This window comes from Bos taurus, chromosome 16 (genome assembly GCF_002263795.3).
Source record: "Bos taurus isolate L1 Dominette 01449 registration number 42190680 breed Hereford chromosome 16, ARS-UCD2.0, whole genome shotgun sequence".
NCBI lineage: Eukaryota > Metazoa > Chordata > Mammalia > Artiodactyla > Bovidae > Bos > Bos taurus.
The window spans coordinates 3,496,388-3,517,033 of record NC_037343.1 but is presented as its reverse complement, the minus strand read 5'-3'; the positions used below and the strand labels follow the sequence as shown (position 1 = coordinate 3,517,033).

The following is a 20,646-nucleotide window of genomic DNA, read 5'->3' as shown; positions in this document are numbered from 1 at the left end:
CAGGCGAGGGGACCGCGCCACCTGAGGCGGTCCGGGATCCGGGGGAGGCTAGGCGTACGCCTCTCTTTCCCCCCGAATTTGGTCTGTGCAGTTAGGGGATGGCCCCCGTCTCCTCCCCACCGTGAGGTGAAATAAGCTGGCTGTGTTCCGTCGCCCGCTGGAGCAGCTCCGGGGAAGTCTGGGCGGGTAAGGCATCGTGGTGCCTCGCCCCTTTTCTCGGCGGCCGGGCGGGCAGGGGGAAGAAGGTAACAGCCGGGGGCTCAGAGCCTGCGCCCTGCGCTCCTCCCAGGCTGCGGCCGCGCGGGGAGGAAGCGCGTCTAGTTGAGCGCAAAGTTTCCTTTTTTTTTTTTTTTTTGCTTTCTCTTCAGAGTCGCCCTAACGGGCCATGGGGCGGGTATGCCACACTTCAGTTTGAGCGGGGGTCCGGAGACCAAGGGCTGAAAATAAGCAAACCCCCCACTCCCCGCCTCCGTAAAGCGTCCATCCCGCTAGCCATGAGCAGCCGCGACCACCTGTTCAAAGTGCTGGTGGTGGGGGACGCCGCGGTGGGCAAGACGTCCCTGGTGCAGCGATATTCCCAGGACAGCTTCAGCAAACACTACAAGTCCACGGTGGGAGGTGAGACGCTGCGAGGGGCGGTCGGGGCAGCGGCCGGGGTCCTGCGACCAGCCGCGGACTGGAGTGGGCTAGGGACCGGGGGTTTTGCCGTCTTTAGGTCCTTCCCCGGGCCAGGAAGGAGCTGTCTGGGACCCTGGTGTTTGGGGTGCATGCCTCTCGGGGGGGGGTTTCCAGTTAAGTTTACCCAGTCAGAGCTGACTGTGTCGAGAGAGAAAGGCAAAGGTGTGACGGTAGGAAATGGGGAAGGGTGGGTGTGAAAATGAGCAGTTGCTGCGTTTCGCTGGGGAACTGTGAACTCAAGCCTCCAGCCTTCCTAGCGGTCACCGGCAAATTTCTGCGACAAGCGGACGCCGCTGAGACCTTCTGGAGAACCTGGTTAGGTACCAGCTGGGGCTGCTCTTCTACCTTTCACGAGAGTTACAGACAGCTGTTGAAGGAACAGAAGGGTGTTTAACCTGGCCTCAAGGAGCCTGGCTTTGTTATGGAGATGCCTGCCTGGGAGAGCTCCTTGGACACTCAGTCAGATGCTGATGAGCTGTGTGGTTTTTGTCCGTTGATTGTTTAAAGACAACCTATTCCTAGTGTAAAATATACTACTTTTCTATTTTCCCACCCCTTTTTCTGTCAAACTGGGGAGGCAAAGGACAAAGGGGACACCAGGGGTTCACTTCTTTTCCAGGTGTGGCCTTTGGACTCAACTTTCCAGAAGTAGAAGAATGCCTTTTAAGTAAAAGTTTAGCTGGGGAGAGCTGGTGAAGAGGGAAAGTAACAAACATTTATTTATCTCCATTAAAAGAACTTTTGTAATACAAATTTTGAAAATGTACACTAGTGTTCATTATGGAATTTTTTAAAATTAACATGCAATTACATTGCAATTAAGACATCTTCCTTAAGAATATCCATCAAAATGAAGGGTTTTAAGTTTCAAACAAACAAAAAAAATAAGTAACATGAGGGCCCCTAATTCACGGATTTGGTTTAAAAGTATCCCACTAATTTTTAGCAATTGCTCTAGTTTTCCTATCGGAGAAGGCAGTGGCACCCCACTCCAGTACTCTTGCCTGGAAAATCCCATGGATGGAGAAGCCTGGTGGGCTGCAGTCCATGCGGTTGCACAGAGTCGGACACGACTGAAGCGACTTAGCAGCAGCAGCAGCAGCTAGTTTTCCTACAGTAAAGAATATAATTGACTGGCTATTTTTTTCAGTGTTTATTCTAAATTTCCCCTAGCTTTCATTTCTGTCATAGATGTGAAGAAATATATTTCCAAACATTGGAAATTATCCTGTTTCTGTCTTCGTCAAAAGCTCTTCCCCCTTGGCCTTAACTCATGGAGTCTCAGCATCTACAGATGTGGCAGGAGCTTCTAGCACAGCTCTTAAGCATCACCCGTGGGGTGAATCCTCTGGGACCTTTTCACTTTATCTCATTCCTGCCCAGGATAACTCCTACAGCCTTATGAAGGATGTAGAATTCCCCCAAGGGTGTGATTTTCTCATAATACAATTGGATTAGAAACCAACAGTGAAATTAAATGTGGAAGATGCAAAGGCCAACACACTTACCTCATTTCCGTCTTCTACTTCATCATCCCTTCCCTGAGAAAGCCCCCTAAATCTTCCAAAAACTGTTTAACCTGAGATAAGGAGTTGTTTTTGTAATTACTCTCACCTAATATTCTCCAATTGAGTTTTCTCAGCCTGAGCCAACTGTCTGAAAAGAGATACGTCAATATTAGTAGGATCAAATAAGTGGTTTGACAAGAGAGTAAAAGCCAGAGATGCCTTCAGAAGATGCATGTGAATTATATGTCCCATATTTAATACATGGGTGTGGTCCATTGAGGGCTTAAAATAACCAAATAAACAAACAATGAATGAATGAATTCGATTGGAGTTGTGTGTCCCTAGGGTTGTATCTGCATATTTGATATGACTTTGTGGACTTTTTAAAGGTAAACTTTATTCAAGTATATTATACATATATTTTCAGTGGATTTTGCTCTGAAGGTTCTCCAGTGGTCTGACTCAGAGATGGTGCGCCTCCAGCTGTGGGATATTGCAGGTAGGATGGGAAGACGGGACAAGAATAAGGGGAGAGATTTTGGTTTAACCAACAAGCTTTCAGAGAAAAAGTGGAACCAAACTTTTTTTTCTGAAGCTGGAATGATCAGACTGCTCTGAGGATATGTAAGCTGAATAGACGTAGAGCTTTTGTAGATGTGTTCTGTAAATGTTTTACCCTGAATAAATATAGAGCAGTCTCTGTGTGGGTGGAAGGGCTGGTGAAGTAGTGAACTATGAAGACCATAGGTGGATGCTCCCACAGCAGGCAGAGGGTGCTCTTTCTAAGGTTTCCAGCTGACCTTGGTGAGAAACAAGAGAAGAGAAGACAATAATAATAGCTAGACAAAGTATTAAAAAGAAGAGACATCACTTTGCTGACAAAGGTCTGTCTAGTCAAAGCTATGGTTTTTCCAGTAGTCGTGTATGGATGTGAGAGTTGGACCATAAAGAAGGCTGAGCGCTGAAGAATTTATGCTTTCAAATTGTGGTACTGGAGAAGACTCTGGAGAGTCCCTTGGACTGCAAGGAGATCAAACCACTCAATTGTAAAGGAAATCAACCCTAAATATTCATTGGAAGGACTGATGCTGAAGCTGAAGCTCCAATATTTTTGGCCATCTGATGCAAAGAGTGGACTGATTGGAAAAGACCCTGATGCTGGGAAAGATTGAAATCAGAAGGAGAAGGGAACGACAGAGGATGAGATGGTTGAATGGCATCATAGAGTCAATGGACATGAGTTTGAGCAAACTCTGGGAGATAGTGAAAGACAGGGAATCCTGGCATGCTGCAGTCCATGGAATCACAAAGTTGAACGTGACTGAGCGGCTGAACAACAACCCTTATTTATTATTTGCTAATCACTTTTCTAAGCGTTTTAGATTCACTGACTCATTAATCTTTACAACTAGCCTGTAATAAAAAACCACTGCTTTCCCCCACTTTACAGATGAGCAATCTGAAGCACTGAAATGTTGACTTATCCAAAGTCACATAGGTGGTAAATGACAGAGCAGGAATTTGGAAGTGGATGATCTGGATTCAAAATCTGGACTCACCGCTCCTCATACTGCCCTCTTTCCTTTAATGAAGATGGAAAGGGCAGGGTGTCAGAGAGGGTCCCCAAACTGGCTCTGAGGATCACCTTCTCAAGAACTGTCTTACTTCCCAGGGCAGGAGCGCTTCACCTCTATGACCCGACTTTACTATCGGGATGCCTCTGCCTGTGTTATTATGTTTGATGTTACCAATGCCACTACCTTCAGCAACAGCCAGAAATGGAAACAAGACCTGGACAGCAAGCTCACACTGCCCAATGGAGAGCCAGTGCCCTGCCTGCTCTTAGCCAACAAGGTATGTGGTCAGCTTGGAAAACGGCCCCTGGCTTCAGTCTGGTCAGAGAGTAAGTGAATCTAAAATGCACTCTGATTCTAGGTTTCCACTTGCCCTTCTCAAGCTGGCAAAATCTTCTCTACCTCTCTTCAAGAGATGTTGAAACTTTCTTTGAGAAGAACGTTGACTGTAGATGTCTGATGCTTCTGTTCTAGCCATTAGGGGAACTATTTTAAGTCCACGTGTATCTGAGCAATGTTCCTATTCTCAGGAAGTTTATGGTGTTGCCTTTGATTTATTTTCTTTGCCAGTGTGATCTATCCCCTTGGGCAGTGAGCCGAGACCAGGTTGACCGGTTCAGTAAAGAGAATGGTTTCACAGGTTGGACAGAAACCTCGGTCAAGGAGAACAAAAATATTAATGAGGCCATGAGGTGAGTAGCTTATGCTGTTCTAGAGATAAGCATACAGATTTACCCATCTTTCACTGCAGTATCTTGGACCTTCTTGTTTCTGAGCAAACAAGAACAGATTGAGCCAATGGAATGCCGACTTCTGAAGGCCAGGGGTGCTGTCTTCTCTCCTGAGATAATTGGGGATAATGAGGCATTTAAACCTTGTGGCTTTACTGAATGCCATCTGGTGACAAAACACAATATCTGCTGTTTCTCCATTCAGTTTCTCAGGCTTATTTTTTATTTGATTTTTAGAGTCCTCATTGAAAAGATGATGAGCAATTCCAGAGAAGATATGTCTTTGTCTACCCAAGGGAACTACATCAACCTGCAAACCAAGCCCTCCTCCAGCTGGGCCTGCTGCTAGTAGCATTTGGCTTGTTTTCCCTCCAAGCTCCAGGAGGGCTTTCTCTTCCCTTTGGTTGCCCATCCAACAGTTTTACTAAGTACATTTGACCTGTCTGCTGGTAACTGTCTGGTAAGGAGAGCCATCATCACTCAGACAAGACACATGGGACCCATGGGCATTTCTGCCTCTTGCTTGCTGCTGGCTTAGAGAGACCAGTCAGTGTCTTCTCTCCAAACAAGATCATCTCATCCCTCAGTTTATGATCTGGGATTGATTTTGTGGCAAGGATTAGAAATTAGCATCTGTGTTTCAAGAAGCATAATTCTCACCTGCTTTTGAGTGTATTTTTCGGTTCAATATATATTGATATCCCAGTCTGATAGGACTTCAGTTACAAGGAAAGTGAGATCAAAGCTCATTTCCCAAATTCCTTGTTGGCCATTGCTTTCAGATTCTTGCTGTTTTGCCTTTGAATTAAACATCTGATTCCGAGATGCAGGAGGAGTGGGGCCAGATAATGTGAGTTTAGGGCTACCGGAAGCCCTAAACCAAAAGTCACTGTATTTTTTAAAGATTCTAAAGTTGTATTAGCTTTCTCTTGGCTTGGCTTTAAGAATAGCCAAGCTTTTAAATGAACTCTTTGGTGAGAGCATTTCTTTCTCCAAAGAAATTAATTCTCACGTTAATGTTTTATAGTATCTTTTCCCCAGTGGGCTGGGGACCAGGTTTGCAGGTTTCTGGGTTGATGTCTTGCTGCATAATGCTGCAAGTGACATCAATTGGCCATGGTGCCCTAAAATAGGTCTGTTCCTCAAAGCTCTGGTAGTCTGAGTGGAAGAAGAGGGAGAGGTTAACAGAACAAAATCCTGTGGCACAACTTGCTTATGAGCACTTTTGTGGCTAGCACTTAACAGCCATAGGAAATAAATGTTATATATAGACCTTTGCCTGGGGGTGGAAAGTAGATAGACAGAAAATCATTAGGTAATTTAAGTGCTAAATTGGATAGAGTTTTTAGTATCCAATCACTTCTAGACAGTTTAATTTATTAAATTCTCACAGGATGGTGATTTATAACCTACCTAGAGTTGTGAATATTCTTAGTGAGCTCAGACTTAAGAGCTCTGTGAGAGACACTTAGCTAAATAAGTGTTCTAAGTCTGTGGTTCCCACATATGATCAAAACCACCTAGAAAGTTTGTTTAAAGATTTTAAAATAAAATGTTTTAAGATTTGTGTTTCCCAGTCTAACCTACTAAATCAAAATGTCCAGGAGTGAAACCTGGGGATTCATTGTTGTTGTTTTCAAAACTTCCCAGGCAATTCTGATCAGGCCAGTTTGGAAACCACAGCTGGAGAATGTGGTAAAAATGCAGAGATCCAGGCCTTCCCAGTGAAAGGTTCCTGGGCTTCTGTAGGCTCCGTTAGTTCTCTAGGTGATTTTGACACACACCAGACTGGGGCTTCCCAGGTGGCACTAAGAGTTAAAGAACCCGCCTGCCAGTGCTCTAGACATAAGAGATGAGGGTTGGATCCCTGGGTCAGGAAGAACCCCTAGAGGAGAAAATGGCAACCCACTCCAGTATTCTTGCTTAGAGAATCTCATGGACAGAGGAGCCTGATGGGCTGCAGTCCATAGGGTTGCACAGAGTCTGACATGACTTAAGTGACTTAGCACGCATGCGTGCAGACTGAAAACCACCCTCCTAAGAGATCAGAAGCCAGCTATCAGAGCCTTTGGTGGTTTGTTTTTAATGCCAGTTGTTATAAATTTTGCACAGTCTTTTTAGACCTTCAAGTTCTCTTCTGTATTACCCATTCCAGGTAGAGTTTTTATTACAATGATTCTGAAAATAATAGTGGAAGAACAAGTTCTCTGTGAAAAGAAAATTGATTTTTATTCACTGATTTGAACCCCAGCAAAATCACAAATAAATGGGAAATAAGTGTTGTATTCATGGTAGTTACTGACCTTCAATTTGTTTGTTAAAGTGTTATTTTATACTGATAAGAGTATTATGGAAATGGAGACTTTTTAAAATACCTTCTTTAAAATGAAGGTAAATGTTACTCTGTTTATCTGTTAATTTACTAGTATCAGTTGCCTTGTTCCAATTCAGTACTTGATGTAACTTCTCAAATACTGCTTGGAAATGTGACCATTTTTTAAAAAATTGAATATGCTTTCTTTTCCCACTGGCTGACTCAGGATATTTCTGCCTTTTCAAGCATTGCTAGAGGCTGGCCTGCCAGCCCTTCTGGATTTTCTCTCCCAACTGGTGAACATTATGGCCCTGAAACCAATTAAAGAAGAAAGTGAAATATAATTCCTCTCCATATCCCTATCTGTAAAGAAAAGAGAAAGTAATTAAGATAAAGCAGAATAAAAAAAAATTTACATGATTAGAAATGTGATTATATTAAAAATAATTAGATCTTATCATTTGGATGCTACTTCTTGGGTAAAACTGTTTGGAACATGGATATCGTTGTAGCCCTTCCCTAGAGAAATTTCCATATTTGAGACAAGATGCCCCTTCACTCATCCAGCTAGTCTGTGGCCAAGAAGAAAACATAGGCATTCCCTGCAGAGTGTTCTAAGAGATGCAAGGAAGGGCTGAGAACAGAGCTGTGGAATTGTGACTGCCTTGGCTTGCTACTTTGAACAGAATAGCTGAGTGATCAAACAAGCTGGGAAAGGAACCACAGGTCACAGAAGGCCCCTCAACAGTAAGTGATGGTTTACTCTTCTGTGCTATAATGAGCCAGAGTTGCTCTAAGATGATTTCTCTTACTCATTTAACAATAGCTGAGGACTATTTGGGTTCCTCATTTCCCCCCTTATCTCCAGATTTAACTCTTTTCCTTAGCTGGTCTGTATTCTGTCCCCAGAACACTGTCCCATCTAACAGAAGGCTCTTCCTGCCTTTTATCCTTTTGTAGGCAGTGGCCAAGCTTAGCAGATGTAAAAATTTCCATGATAGATATTCTGTACAATCCAGTGATTAGATTGCTCAAGGAAATAAACTTCAGTGCCCTTTTCTCCTTCACTCCCTTGGTTCACTATGTATAGGAAGAGGCCCCAGCTGTGTACATGACTCATTTATTAAAGGCAGATACCCCCCATGCTGCAAAGTGCAATAGGTAGAAAGCCACTCAAAAATGTGCACTGGAAAGAACTCTACATGTATTTTTGACTTGAGAATATATCTACGCATAATCTTTGTTGTTAGAAAAACCGTGCCTTCTCTTCGGCCTTCAAGCATAATCTGAATTCTGTTCAGTTTTATCTGCAGAGTTTTAGTATAATAATGGTATTGCTCTGCTTTAGGTTTCTCCAGGGAAATAGAACTAATAAGATACAGATATGTATGCATATATGTATATGAATATGTGTGTTTATATATGTAAAGGGATATATTATAAGAATTTGTCTCGTGTGATTATGGAGGCTGGCAAGCCTGAAACCTGTGGAGCTGATGCCACAGTTCAAGTCCCCAGACTGGCAGACTGGAAGAGCTGATGTTCTTGTTCAGAGGCCATCAGACAGAATTCTCTGCTACTCAGGATGGGGAGTCAGCCTTTTGTTCTGTTCAGGTCTTCAACTGATTGGATGAGGCCTACCTATATTAGAGAAAGCAATCTGCCTTATGGCATCTACCAATGTAAGTGTTAATCTCATCCCAAAACACCCTCACAGAAACACACAGAATAATGGTTAACCAAATATCTGGGTAAACCCATGTTCCAGTCAAACTGACACACAAACTTAACCATTACTTGCACTTAATAGTACTTTTCTATGTAATGGTGCTGTTTTGATAACTTTCTTCACACTCAACTTGGTTTACACTTAACTGATTAGGAACTAACCTACATATAATGGGAGTAAAAAGGAAAAGCAGATACGAAAGGAAGAAAATAAGATAGACATTTTATTATTTATCATGACATGAGAAGAGCAGTCCAGTAGTACTAGATACCAATATCTGACTTTGCATAAACTCTTCCCTCAGATTTGTGAGTTGTGCATGTTTCTTATGCTACCCTGGAAATAAGAAAGTAAACAGTTCTTATTTTATATTTGAGGGAAAAATTATCTCAAGATTTGACTAATGGAAGACAGCCATTTGAATCTGTAATAAAGCCAAGACGTAACTGCAAATCTTCAAATTCCCCATCTCCATTCTATCATTTAGGTTTCTGGGAAGCATTTGACCTGAAAAACCTATTTTATTAATAGAATATGAGCCCAGACATTTAGAGAAACAGAACTGGCCCTTTTGGGGTTGGAAATTTAGTTTGTATTAGATAGACTTTAAGATCGTGTTCAGAGACGTGTGTAATTACACTTGGGGCCAAGTTTAGTGCTGTTTGAATAGCACGCAGCACAGATATGTCCTGAGATGTTTGACAAGTTCCAGTGACTAAGTTAATGTCACCCAAATGCAGTGACTGTCATTTAATTTTGAACATCGGCTTTATTGTTTGCAAATACAGAAATTTTAAAAAGTTATTCTTTTCCATTATAGTTTATCACAAGACACTGAATAGTTTCCTGTACTATACAGTAAGACCTTGTTGTTTATTTTATATATGCAAGTACAGAGGTATTAACAGCCATTGCATTTTCAACTGTTGTTGCCAGTAGCTAACATCTGAATGTTTCTATAAGCCAAGTACATATTTGTCTAAACAGGTCACATGGATTATTTTTATTTTCACAATGATCCCAAGATTCTATATATGTAGACACTTAAGGCACAAAAATTAAGACTTTGCTCAAGGTTAGACAGCTAGAGAGTGGCAAACTCATTTTTAACCTTTAGCTGTGTTAACTTCAGGAGCTCCTTTAACTAAATAAACTGCCTCCTGTTTTGTATGTGTCTGTTTTGGTGGTGGCATCCTTGATGTTTTCCCACATAAAGAGTAATTTATTAAATGGGTGTACAGGTTTTTGAGTACTTCTATAACAATTTTAAATCTGCTCCTTAAGGAAAATGTCCCACAACCCAAACAAAACCTCTGTTTACATTTTGATAAATTTATGTTCAGTCCATTTTTTTCATGTGCGGACTTTTTCATGTACTTGTATTCACACTTAAGTCAGTTTTCATTGCATACTTTTTATGTATCCAGTATTACAGTAGGAGTTGTGGAGGATATAAAGATCTATGCCATAGAAGTTCATGGAAGGCAGTCAAGAAAGATTTCTTAAAGGGAAGTAGGACATGAGATGGATACCAATCGAGAAAGAGGTGGGATGGGATTTCAGGCTGGGAAGAAAGGGGGCTTAGAGTTTTTATGCAGGTTTGAGTAGTAACCAGTAGACCAAAGGTGTCATGTTCTAGAGCAGTGGGAAATAAGGTTAGAAAGACCATGGAGATTATATAGGTCACTAATTAAGTGGTACACCTACCGTTATAATTGTGGGATAAGACCTGGGGAAGAAATGCTTTCTGTCTAGGAAGGGCAGTCCAGAAGAGAGCCAGGCATGTAAAAGAATTGCATCTCACTGCAGGGAGTCTACTTCTTGTAGTGATGCAGGACAAGGAAGGAGGTAAGGAAAAACCTCATGGAAGAGGCACTCCAACTGGAGGACTACAAGAAGAAATGCATTCTTAGACAGAATAAAGCAAATAAAGGCATGGGGGCATTCACTAAACATCAGAGCTTGCTGTAAGAACAGTAGATGGGTGTTAGACCTGGAGCTGTTGTGGGGGCTGGGGTAGAGACAGGATGGATGGAGGAGAGCAGGGGACTGTGGGAAAATGAGATTGGAGATAGCGTAAATCAGGAAGAGCTCTCTCTATAGGCTATGCTGAGGCATCTGAACTTCATTTTGTTGGAGAACTGCATTTTTTTTACAGTTGAAAAATACATAAACATTATTAATTTTTTAAATGGCTTAAAACAACAGAAATGTATTATTTTATAATTCTGGAGGTCAGAGATCCAGAATAGGTTGCATTGGACTACAATCAAGTTGTTGGCAGGACTGCATTCCTTTCTAGAGACTCTAGGGAAGAATCATTTTCTTACCTTTTCTGGCTTCTGGAGGCCACGCACATTCCTGGGCTCATGGTCCCCTTCTTCCATCTTCAGAGCCAGCAAAGGTCCGTCAAGTCAGTTTATCACTCTGACATTTCTTGTCCCTCTCTTTGACTTTTAAGGACCCTTGTGATTACACTGGGCCCGCTCAGATAATCCAGGTTAATTTTATATTAAGATCAGCTGATTAGCAATCTAGTTCCCCTTCCCATATTCACAGGTTCCAGAGATTAGGTCATAGAACTGAGGAGTAGTGGGTTAAGGAACTTGTCTGGAGTCACACGACTAGCTGGTAGTAGGGCCAAGAACATTATTGTTATAATTCACATAATATATTTTTTAGAAGGAAATAGAATTCTTTTGTAATTTGACCTCTGAAAGACAACTTAAGAGTATGAATATTCCTCCAGGATTTTCTCTGCATATGCAGTCCCAACTGTACAACTCTTTCTCCTAAAAACAAAACAAATTATACACGGCTTCCTGAAACTTCCTTTTTTTCTTTTTTAATGTACCTTGGATATCTCCCCTTGTAAGAATACACAGTTCTACCTCATTCCTTTTACTTGCTGCATAGGATTGTATGGATGTATTATAATTTACTTGAAGTGAAGTGAAGTTGCTCAGTCGTGTCTGACTCTTTGTGACCCCATGGAATGTAGCCCACCAGGCTCCTCTATCCATGAGATTCTCCAGCCAAGAATACTAGAGTGGGTTGCCATTACTTGACCAGTTATCTATTAATGGATGTTTGGATTATTTCTTTTTCCTCTCTACAAATAGTGCCACAGAATCTCTCTATAAATTTATAGACTTGTGTGAAACCTTCTTTATGAACTCCTAGAAGTAAGTCATGGAGAAGGCAATAGCACCCCACTCCAGTACTCTTTCCTGGAAAATCCCATGGATGGAAGAGTCTGGTAGGCTGCGGTCCATGAGGTCGCTAAGAGTCGGACACGACTGAGCAACTTCACTTTCACTTTTCACTTTCATGCATTGGAGAAGGAAATGGCAACCCACTCCAGTATTCTTGCCTGGAGAATCCCAGGGACAGGAGAGCCTGGTGGGCTGACGTCTATGGGGTCGCACAGAGTCGGACACGACTGAAGCGACTTAGCAGCAGTAGCAGCAGAAGTAAGTCAAAGGGTATACATACTTTAAATATAGTGCCAAATTTCCCTCCAAAATGTTGGCCCCATTATATACCCCCACCAGTAGGATATGAGGGGCCAGTTTATCCATATCCTTAACAAGACTGTTTTCAATGTTTACCAATTTAAGTAGTGAAATGTAAAAATGTCAAGAGCTGCGTTAGGCATTGCTGACAAAATGGAGGCACGGCCCCAACCCCCTCTCCTTGTCCCACAGGCACAGTCCCAGGATGAAAGAGTTAGGTCTTGTGATTCTGACTTGTTCTTTCCTTTCTTCAGTTGAGTTGGCTGGAAAGAATGTTAAGATGCTTATTGTTCTTGAGAGGAGCATGAGAAGGCACAAAGCCTTCTGCAGTTGTGCCCAGAGAATAATCCATAAAGTTAACCATTGACATTTGTTCAAGGATCTTTACAAAGAACATTCCAGGATGAGCAGTTAGGCCACAGCTTGAGGCCATGGGAAGGATTGTTACCTGAGACCTGTTTGTGAGGGATATGTTTGTGGCAAAGAAAGTTTGCTGAGTTTAGGGTTTAGGAATAGTTAAGAATAGTTAGAAGCTAAAAGCTTAAGGAATGTTGTAGTGTTAGCATATTTTACTATAGCTTGTAGGGATTAGGAATTTTAGAGTTATTAATAGCTAGAAGCCTTTTTAGGAGATGGTGAGCTTAGGATACTAGGGGCAAGCAGGATTTACAAAGATAAGAAATAAACTGAGGAATGTGGTATGCAGCCCAGACATAAGCATGAGTTACAATGTAATCACAAGTAAACACAATTCTGAGAGAATCGCTGAAGCAGGAACTCTGTTTGAAGGGCAACAATGAGATAATAAATCTGGGTGAGGGGGAACTGAAAATGTCAAACCTTTGACCTAATGCTTTTGTCAAAGTATAAAAGAGAACCTGAAGCTTGAAATAAACATGCAGTCCCGCACCTTGAATCAGAGGCTGCATCATTCTCCACCGACACTGCTCATCTCTTCAGGCTGATTCCCTGTCTGCTGGAGCTGGACTCCGGCATTAAAAAAAAAAAAAAAAAAAAATTTGGTTATGATTAAATGTAATTGTCATTTTTATTTCTTATGTTAGTCACCTATTTGTATCCGATGTCTGTTTTTTTTTTTTTAGTGCTTTTGTAAAAGCTCATTGTATATTAAGGATATTAACTGTATCTCATACATATTGTAAATATTTTCCCCAGTTCATGGAGAGATTTAAAGTAGAATAATATTAGACTTGTGCCTGAGAAACTCTGGCAACAGCTTAAGTGTTAGTATAAAGCATTCAGACTTTATTATGAGAACCGTAAGGACATATTGAAATTTTATTTATAGGAATGCCATGAGTGCTGTACTTCAGGAAGATAGTATTGTCTGTTGTATCTACCACACGTTCCAAAAAGGGAAGAGAAGCTGTTGCAGTAATTTAAGCATGAATGGTGACAATAGACATGGCAAGTGAATAGTGAATTTGAGAAATGCAATGAAGAAAGAATCAAGAGGTTTCCGTGTTGAAGACAAACAGTGAAGGGTTGGGGTGGAGTCAGCAGCACCAAGGATTTGAGCTCAGGCGATTAAGAAGATGCTGCTGAAAGAAATGAGGAGTCAGGAAAGGAAGGTGGGTAGGGGAGATAATTTGTTTGGCATAGATGAACTGCTGCTAAGTCACTTCAGTCGCGTCCGACTCTGTGTGACCCCATAGACGGCAGCCCATCAGGCTCCCCCGTCCCTGGGATTCTCTAGGCAAGAACACTGGAGTGGGTTGCCATTTCCTTCTCCAATACATGAAAGTGAAAAGTGACAGTGAAATCGCCCTTAGTGACCCCATGGACTACAGCCTACCAGGCTCCTCCATCCATGGGATCCTCCAGGCAAGAGTACTGGAGTGGGGTGCCATTGCCTTCTCCATAGATGAACTGAGCTTGTGGGTATTCAAGTGGAAATGTCTGTTAGGCAGTCAGGATACTGGACTGGAACTCCAATATCCTGGAATTCATTGGAGGCAGAGAGGCTGGCAGCAGTTGGTAGAATCATGTCTGTACTGGGTGTGGTCAGAATACAGTACTCCTAGGAATGGTTAGGAGATAGTAGAGAATGAGCGATAGCACCTTGGACATGTTATTGTTGTTCAGTCACTAAGTCATGTCCAGCTCTTTGCGACCTAATGGACTGCAGCACGCCAGGTTTCCCTGTCCTCCACTATCTCCAGGAGTTTGCTCAAATTCATGTCCATTGAGTTGGTGATACTATCTAACCGTCTCATCCTCTGCCGCCCTCTCCTCCTTTTGCTTTCAATCTTTTCCAGCATCAGGGTCTTTTCCAATGAGTTGGCTCTTCACATCAGGTGGTCAAAGTATGGACATACCTCTTTGGACATTCATGGAGGTAAAAGATGACTGTCATCACTTCTGTCACCTTTTCTGCATGTGTAGCTGTGGGCACTTTTTCTTTACTCTCCTCCCAAGGATTGTTATGTTCCAGTGGAGGCATAAACCAGCTGTTGGATTTGGTTTTTTCTCTTCAGTGAAGACAGTGTAATCCATTCTACCTCCTACAGTGCTTCATAGTGTTCAACCTGCTTTCACAAGGGAGCTCCTTTTGTTACTATTGTTATACCAATCTCATGAAGGAGGGAAGGACCAACATAATTATCCCCATTTTACGGATGAAGAAGCAGAGGCACAAGAATTTAAAATTTGCTGAAGATCACCTAGGTAGTAAACCGCAGTGCTCAGGGCCAGTATTCTTCATCACAAGTTCAGTGCTCTTTTTGTTATACTTTGGGGCTTCCCCGTTCAGCAATGTTCACTTAACAGTGTTTGCTGGCAGTTTGGATGGACAAGGCTGTGTTATCTTTCATGTTACAAGTGCAAGTTTTCTATGGATTTTACTGTTGTTAAGCAAAACAGCAAGTGTTAGTGTTGGGGTTTTTTCCTTCAATCTGATGTCAAGTTGTACATCCTATTTGTCTTAGTAACAGAAACCCACCTAAACTAAGCTCTTAATATTCTTTTATTTATTTTTGGCTGTTTTGGGTCTTCCTTGCTTCGTGGGCTTTTCTCTAGTCGCGGCAAGTGGGGGGTGCTCTTCCTTGTTGTGTGCAGGCTTTTCATTGCTCTTGTTGTGGCACATGGCTCTAGAGCGCAAGGGTTTCAGTAGCTGCAGTGTGTGGTTCCCCGGGTTCTAGAGCACAGGCTCAGCAGTAGTGGCGCACAGGCTTAGTTGTTCCATGGTATGTGGGATTTTTCCAGACCAGGGATTGAATCCATGTCTCCTGCACTGGTAGGTGGATTCTTTACCATTTAGTCACCAAGGAAGCCCCAGCTCTTAACATTCTTAGGAATAGAAAGGAAGATGGAAGTCTGGAGCAGAAGAAATATACACTTGAGAAAATAAGAAATGTACACTTGAGAAAATGAATTAGAAAGTTTAAATTGACTTTGGCCCATTCTTTTTCTGGCTATGACCTGAGGCAAGGAAGCATCCTTCTTAACCATGAACCTATCTCCAAGAAGGTTTTTGGCCACTGGGGTTACAAAAAGACTTACTAAATACACAGCTCCTCTATTTCACCCTTTATTATGAGTGTTGTGATGGGACAGAGAGTCAGCAGGTTGGAGGTAAAAGATTTTTTAAAAGAAGAAGAAGGAAAAAGAAAACAACTCTGGAGAATCTTTCTTTAATTTCCTGGCAGGGTCTTCAAAGACAGGTCCCTTTCTGAGCTCCTGTAGACAGTAGAAGCAGTGTCTATCTTTATTTTTCTTTTAATGGAAAATGTGGAATCTTTAATTGAAGTATTTAAGAAGGAACATTTGTCATTCTGTTATGGTTGGTGTAGCATACAGCCTTACATAGTTTCTTTTTTAATTTTTTATTTTAATTGGAGGCCAATTACTTTACAATACTGTGGTGGTTTTTGCCATACATTCACATGAATCAGCCATGGGTGTACATGTGTTCCCCATCCTGACCCTCCCTTCCCACCTCCCTCCCCATCCCACCCCTCAGGGTCATCCCAGTGCACCAGCCCTGAGCACCCTGTCTCGTGCATCGAATCTGGACTGGTGATCTGTTTCATATATGATAATATACATGTTTCAATGCTATTCTTTCAAATCATCCCACCCTCACCTTCTCCACAGAGTCCAAAAGTCTATTCTTTACATCTGCGTCTCTTTTGCTGTCTCTCATATAGGGTCATCATTACCATCTTTCTAAATTCCATATATATGTATTAATATACTGTATTGGTGTTTTTCTTTCCGACTTTCTTTTCACTCTGTATAATAGGCTCCAGTTTCATCCACCTCAGAACTGATTCAAATGCATTCTTTTTAATAGCTGAGTGATATTCCATTGTGTAAATGTACCACAGCTTTCTTATCCATTCATCTGCCGATGGACATCTAGGTTGCTTCCATGCCCTAGCTATTGTAAACAGTGCTGTGATGAACATTGGGGTACATGTGTCTCTTTCAATTCTGGTTTCCTCAGTGTGTATGCCCAGCAGTGGGATTGCTGGGTCATACGGCAGTTCTATTTCCAGGTTTTTAAGGAATCTCCACACTGTTCTCCGTAGTGGCTGTACTAGTTTGTATTCCCACCAACAGTGTAAAAGCGTTCCTTTTTCTCTGCACCCTCTCCAGCATTTATTGTTTGTAGACTTTTTGATAGCAGCCATTCTGACCGTTGTGAAATGGTACCTCATTGTGGTTTTGATTTGCATTTCTCTGATAATGAGTGATCTTGAGCATCTTTTCATGTGTTTGTTAGCCATCTGTATGTCTTCTTTGGACTAATGTCTATTTAGTTCTTTGGCCCATTTTTTGATTGGGTCCCTTATATTTCTGGAATTGAGCTGCAGGAGTTGCTTGTATATTTTTGAGATTAACTGTCAGTTGCTTCATTTGCTGTTATTTTCTCCCATTCTGAAGGCTGTCTTTTCATCTTGCTTATAGTTTCCTTCGTTGTGCAAAAGCTTTTAAGTTTAATTAGGTCCCATTAGTTTATTTTTCAGAGAAGGTAATGGCACCCTACACCAGTACTCTTGCCTGGACAATCCCATGGACAGAGGAGCCTGGAGGGCTGCAGTCCATGGGGTCGCTAAGAATCGGACATGACTGAGTGACTTCACTTTCACTTTCATGCATTGGAGGAGGAAATGGCAACCCACTCCAATATTCTTGCCTGGAGAATCCTAGGGACAGGGGAGCCTGGTGGGCTGCTGTCTGTGGGGTCGTACAGAGTCGGACATGACTGAAACGACTTAGCAGCAGCAGCAGCGGTTTATTTTTGCTTTTATTCCCATAACTCTGGGAGGTGGGTCATAGAGGATCCTGCTATGATTTACGTCAGAGAGTGTTTTGCCTATGTTTTCCTCTAGGAGTTTTATAGTTTCTGGTCTTACATTTAGATCTTTAATCCATTTTGAGTTTATTTTTGTGTATGGTGTTAGAAAGTGTTCTAGTTTCATTCTTTTACAAGTAGTTGAGCAGTTTTCCCAGCACCACGTGTTAAAGAGATTGTCTTTTCTCCATTGTATATTCTTGCCTTCTTTGTCAAAGATAAAGTGGTATAGGTGTGTGGATTTATCTCTGGGCTTCCTATTTTGTTTCATTGATCTATGTTTCTATCTTTGTGCCAGTACCATACTGTCTTGATGACTGTTGCTTTGTAGTATAGCCTGATGTCAGGCAGGTTGATTCCTCCAGGCCCATTCTTCTTTCTCAAGATTGCTTTGGCTATTCAAGTTTTTTTTTTGTATTTCCATAGAAATTGTGAAATTATTCGTTCTAATTCTCTGAAAAACACCATTGGTAGCTTGATAGGGATTGCATTGAATCTACAGATTGTTTTGGGTAGTATACTCATTTTCACTATATTGATTCTTCCAATCCATGAACAGGGTATATTTCTCCATCTATTTGTGTCATCTTTGATTTCTTTCATCAGTGTTTTCTAGTTTTCTATATATAGGTCTTTTGCTTCTTTAGGGAGATTTATTCCTAAGTATTTTATTCTTTTCATTGCAATGGTGAATGGAATTACTTCCTTAATTTCTCTATTTTCTCATTGTTAGTGTGTAGGAATGCAAGGGATTTCTGTGTGTTAATTTTATATCCTGAAACTTTACTATATTCACTGATTAGCTGTAGTAATTTTCTGGTAGAGTCTTTAGGGTTTTCTATGTAGAGGATCATGTCATTTGCAAACAGTGAGAGTTTTACTTCTTTTCCAATCTGGATTCCTTTTGTTTCTTTTTCTTCTCTGATTGCTGTGGCTAAAACTTCCAAAACTATGTTGAAGCAGTGTCTATCTTTAAACCTGGCTGGCTGATTTTCACGCAGCCATAGAACTGGAAGTGCCCGGCATGGAGTAAGTGCTCAAAAATTTTTACAAAGTTCCCAGAAACTATAGCATAGCCTTGAAGGAACTGGGTCGTTGTTAGGGGTAGAAAAGAATGATCAGACTCACTGCCCCCACACTGTTACTTCTTACTGTCTTTAACATATGCAGGGGAGAAGGAAAAGGCTAATTCTCAAAATGTAACTAAAATCATAGGGGAAATTAAGCACTTTGGGTTCCCAAAGCCATTAAATCTCATTTCCTGGGAGAAAGAATAACTGTCTTTTCTGTCTCCTGTGCCTGTTTCATTTTCACAGTTTCAGTGCATCTAAGATCTAACATGTCAGATGATCAGTGTCTTTCTTCAGTTTCCTACAGAGTGGCTGTGCTTGAGACAGGTGTCCAGGAGAGATTGTGTGGGGATGCACTGGAGGGATCTGACCTTGGAGGTTGCATTTCAGATTCTCCTGATGGCTAGGGAGACAGTTCTAGGGGTCTTGTAGGCATAACTCTGTACTTACTCACTAAAAAGTAAACTAGAAGTTCAAGTCTTCCTTCCTTCCTGAGAGACAGTGTTTGTTGAAATACTGAGTGAAGGGACTTCCCTGCTGATCCAGTGGTGAAGACTACCCACTTCCACTGCAGGGGGAACAGGTTTGATCCCTGGTTGGGTAACTAAGATCCCATGTGCCACACAGTGTGGCCAAAAGAACAAAAAGAATAGTACCTGGAACAAATGAAAAGAGTATCCAGTGTTTTAAAAAAGAGAGAAAAAAAAAAAGAAATACTGAGTGAATAAACAAGCAAACAGAAGCTATTTGCTGAAGCTAAGGAGAGAGAGAGGATATGGCCCTCACTTTGGAAGAGGAATAGCCTTCAGTGGCCATCTGTACATAGGCCTGGAAGTAAACTACAGTGCCAAGGCCCAGAAGACCTGTTCTGAACTTTCCAGTTGCCTGGATATGTAGACTGGTCAGTTCCTTTCATTGCCTAATAAATGAATAACAAGAATTCCTCTGCCTCATCTCACAATAACAAATAATGGTATTTGCTAAATAACAGCAATCTGACCTAATAAAAGAGCTTCCAAGAAAGTCACCTGTGACTGCACCACGCCAGCCTCTGCACTGGCATTGTGACAATAATGGATGACAATACTTAGTGAAAACATATTTGGACATCCACTAAGACCACCACCAGGAAAAAAAAAAACTATCAAAAAACACCAAAACAAGGGTTTCCCTGGTGTCTCAGTGGTAAATAATCCACCTGCCAATGCAGGAGACATGAATTCGATTCCTGATCCAGGAAGAGCCCACATCCTGCGAAGCAACTAGCCTGTGTGCCGCAACTATTAAGCCTGTACTGTAGAGCCAGGGAACAACAGCTAATAAGCCCATGTGCTGCAACCACTGAAACCCACATACCCTAGAACCCGTGCTCTGCAGCAAGAGAAGCCATCACAATGAGAAGCCCTTGCTCTGCAACTAGAGAAAAGCCTGTGCAGCAATGAAGACCCAGCGCAGCCAAAAGTAAATAAATTATAAAACCAAAAAAAGTGTTGGCAAGATACGGAGAAACCGGAACCCTTGTGCACTGTTGGTGGGAACGTTAAATAGTGCACCTGCTATGGAAAATAGAATGGAGATTCCTCAAAAAAATTACAAATAGAATTACTGTATGAGCTAGGATTTCCACTTCTGGGTATATACTCCCAAAAACTGAAAGCAGGTACTGGAAGAGCTATTTATATATTACATTCATAGCAGCAATTATTCACCATAGCCACACTCTGGAAGTGACCCAAGTGTCCACTGACAGAGGAACGGATAAACAAAATGTGGTATATACATACAATGACATAGTATTCAGTCTTTAAAAGGCAGAAAATTTTTATACATGCTTCATGATTGAACCTGGAGGGACATTATGCTAAGTGAAATAAACCAATCACAAAAGGATAAATACTATATGATTCCACTTATGTGAGGTTCCTTGCAGTAGTCAAATTCATGAAGACCGGAAGAAGAATGGTGGGTACCAGGGCTGAGGAGAGAGGGAATGGGGATTAGTGTTTAAGTATAATGTTTAGTTGAAAATATTCTGGAGATGTGAATGTACTTAATGGTATGCTTTCTTTTTTAACTACCAACAACATTCAGGGGGGAAAGGGTGGCATGACATGGAAGAGAAAATATAACTTGTTTAACGCTTTACTGGCGGACTGTGCTATTCTTTTCCCTTAGGGAAGCCAGAGTTTACAAGAGGAGACATTCAG

General features: G+C 41.7%; 1 protein-coding gene across 2 annotated transcripts; it reads left to right on the top strand.

Annotated features, from left to right (window-relative positions):
* On the top strand, positions 1–7,262 carry RAB29 (RAB29, member RAS oncogene family). Of its 2 annotated transcripts, NM_001099094.2 has the most exon segments (6): positions 1–186; positions 369–618; positions 2,614–2,685; positions 3,859–4,040; positions 4,331–4,452; positions 4,729–7,149. In NM_001099094.2, coding segments are annotated over 5 exon segments (612 nt in total). In that variant the 5' UTR covers positions 1–186; positions 369–494; the 3' UTR covers positions 4,841–7,149.
* The last annotated feature ends 13,384 nt before the right edge of the window (positions 7,263–20,646 follow it).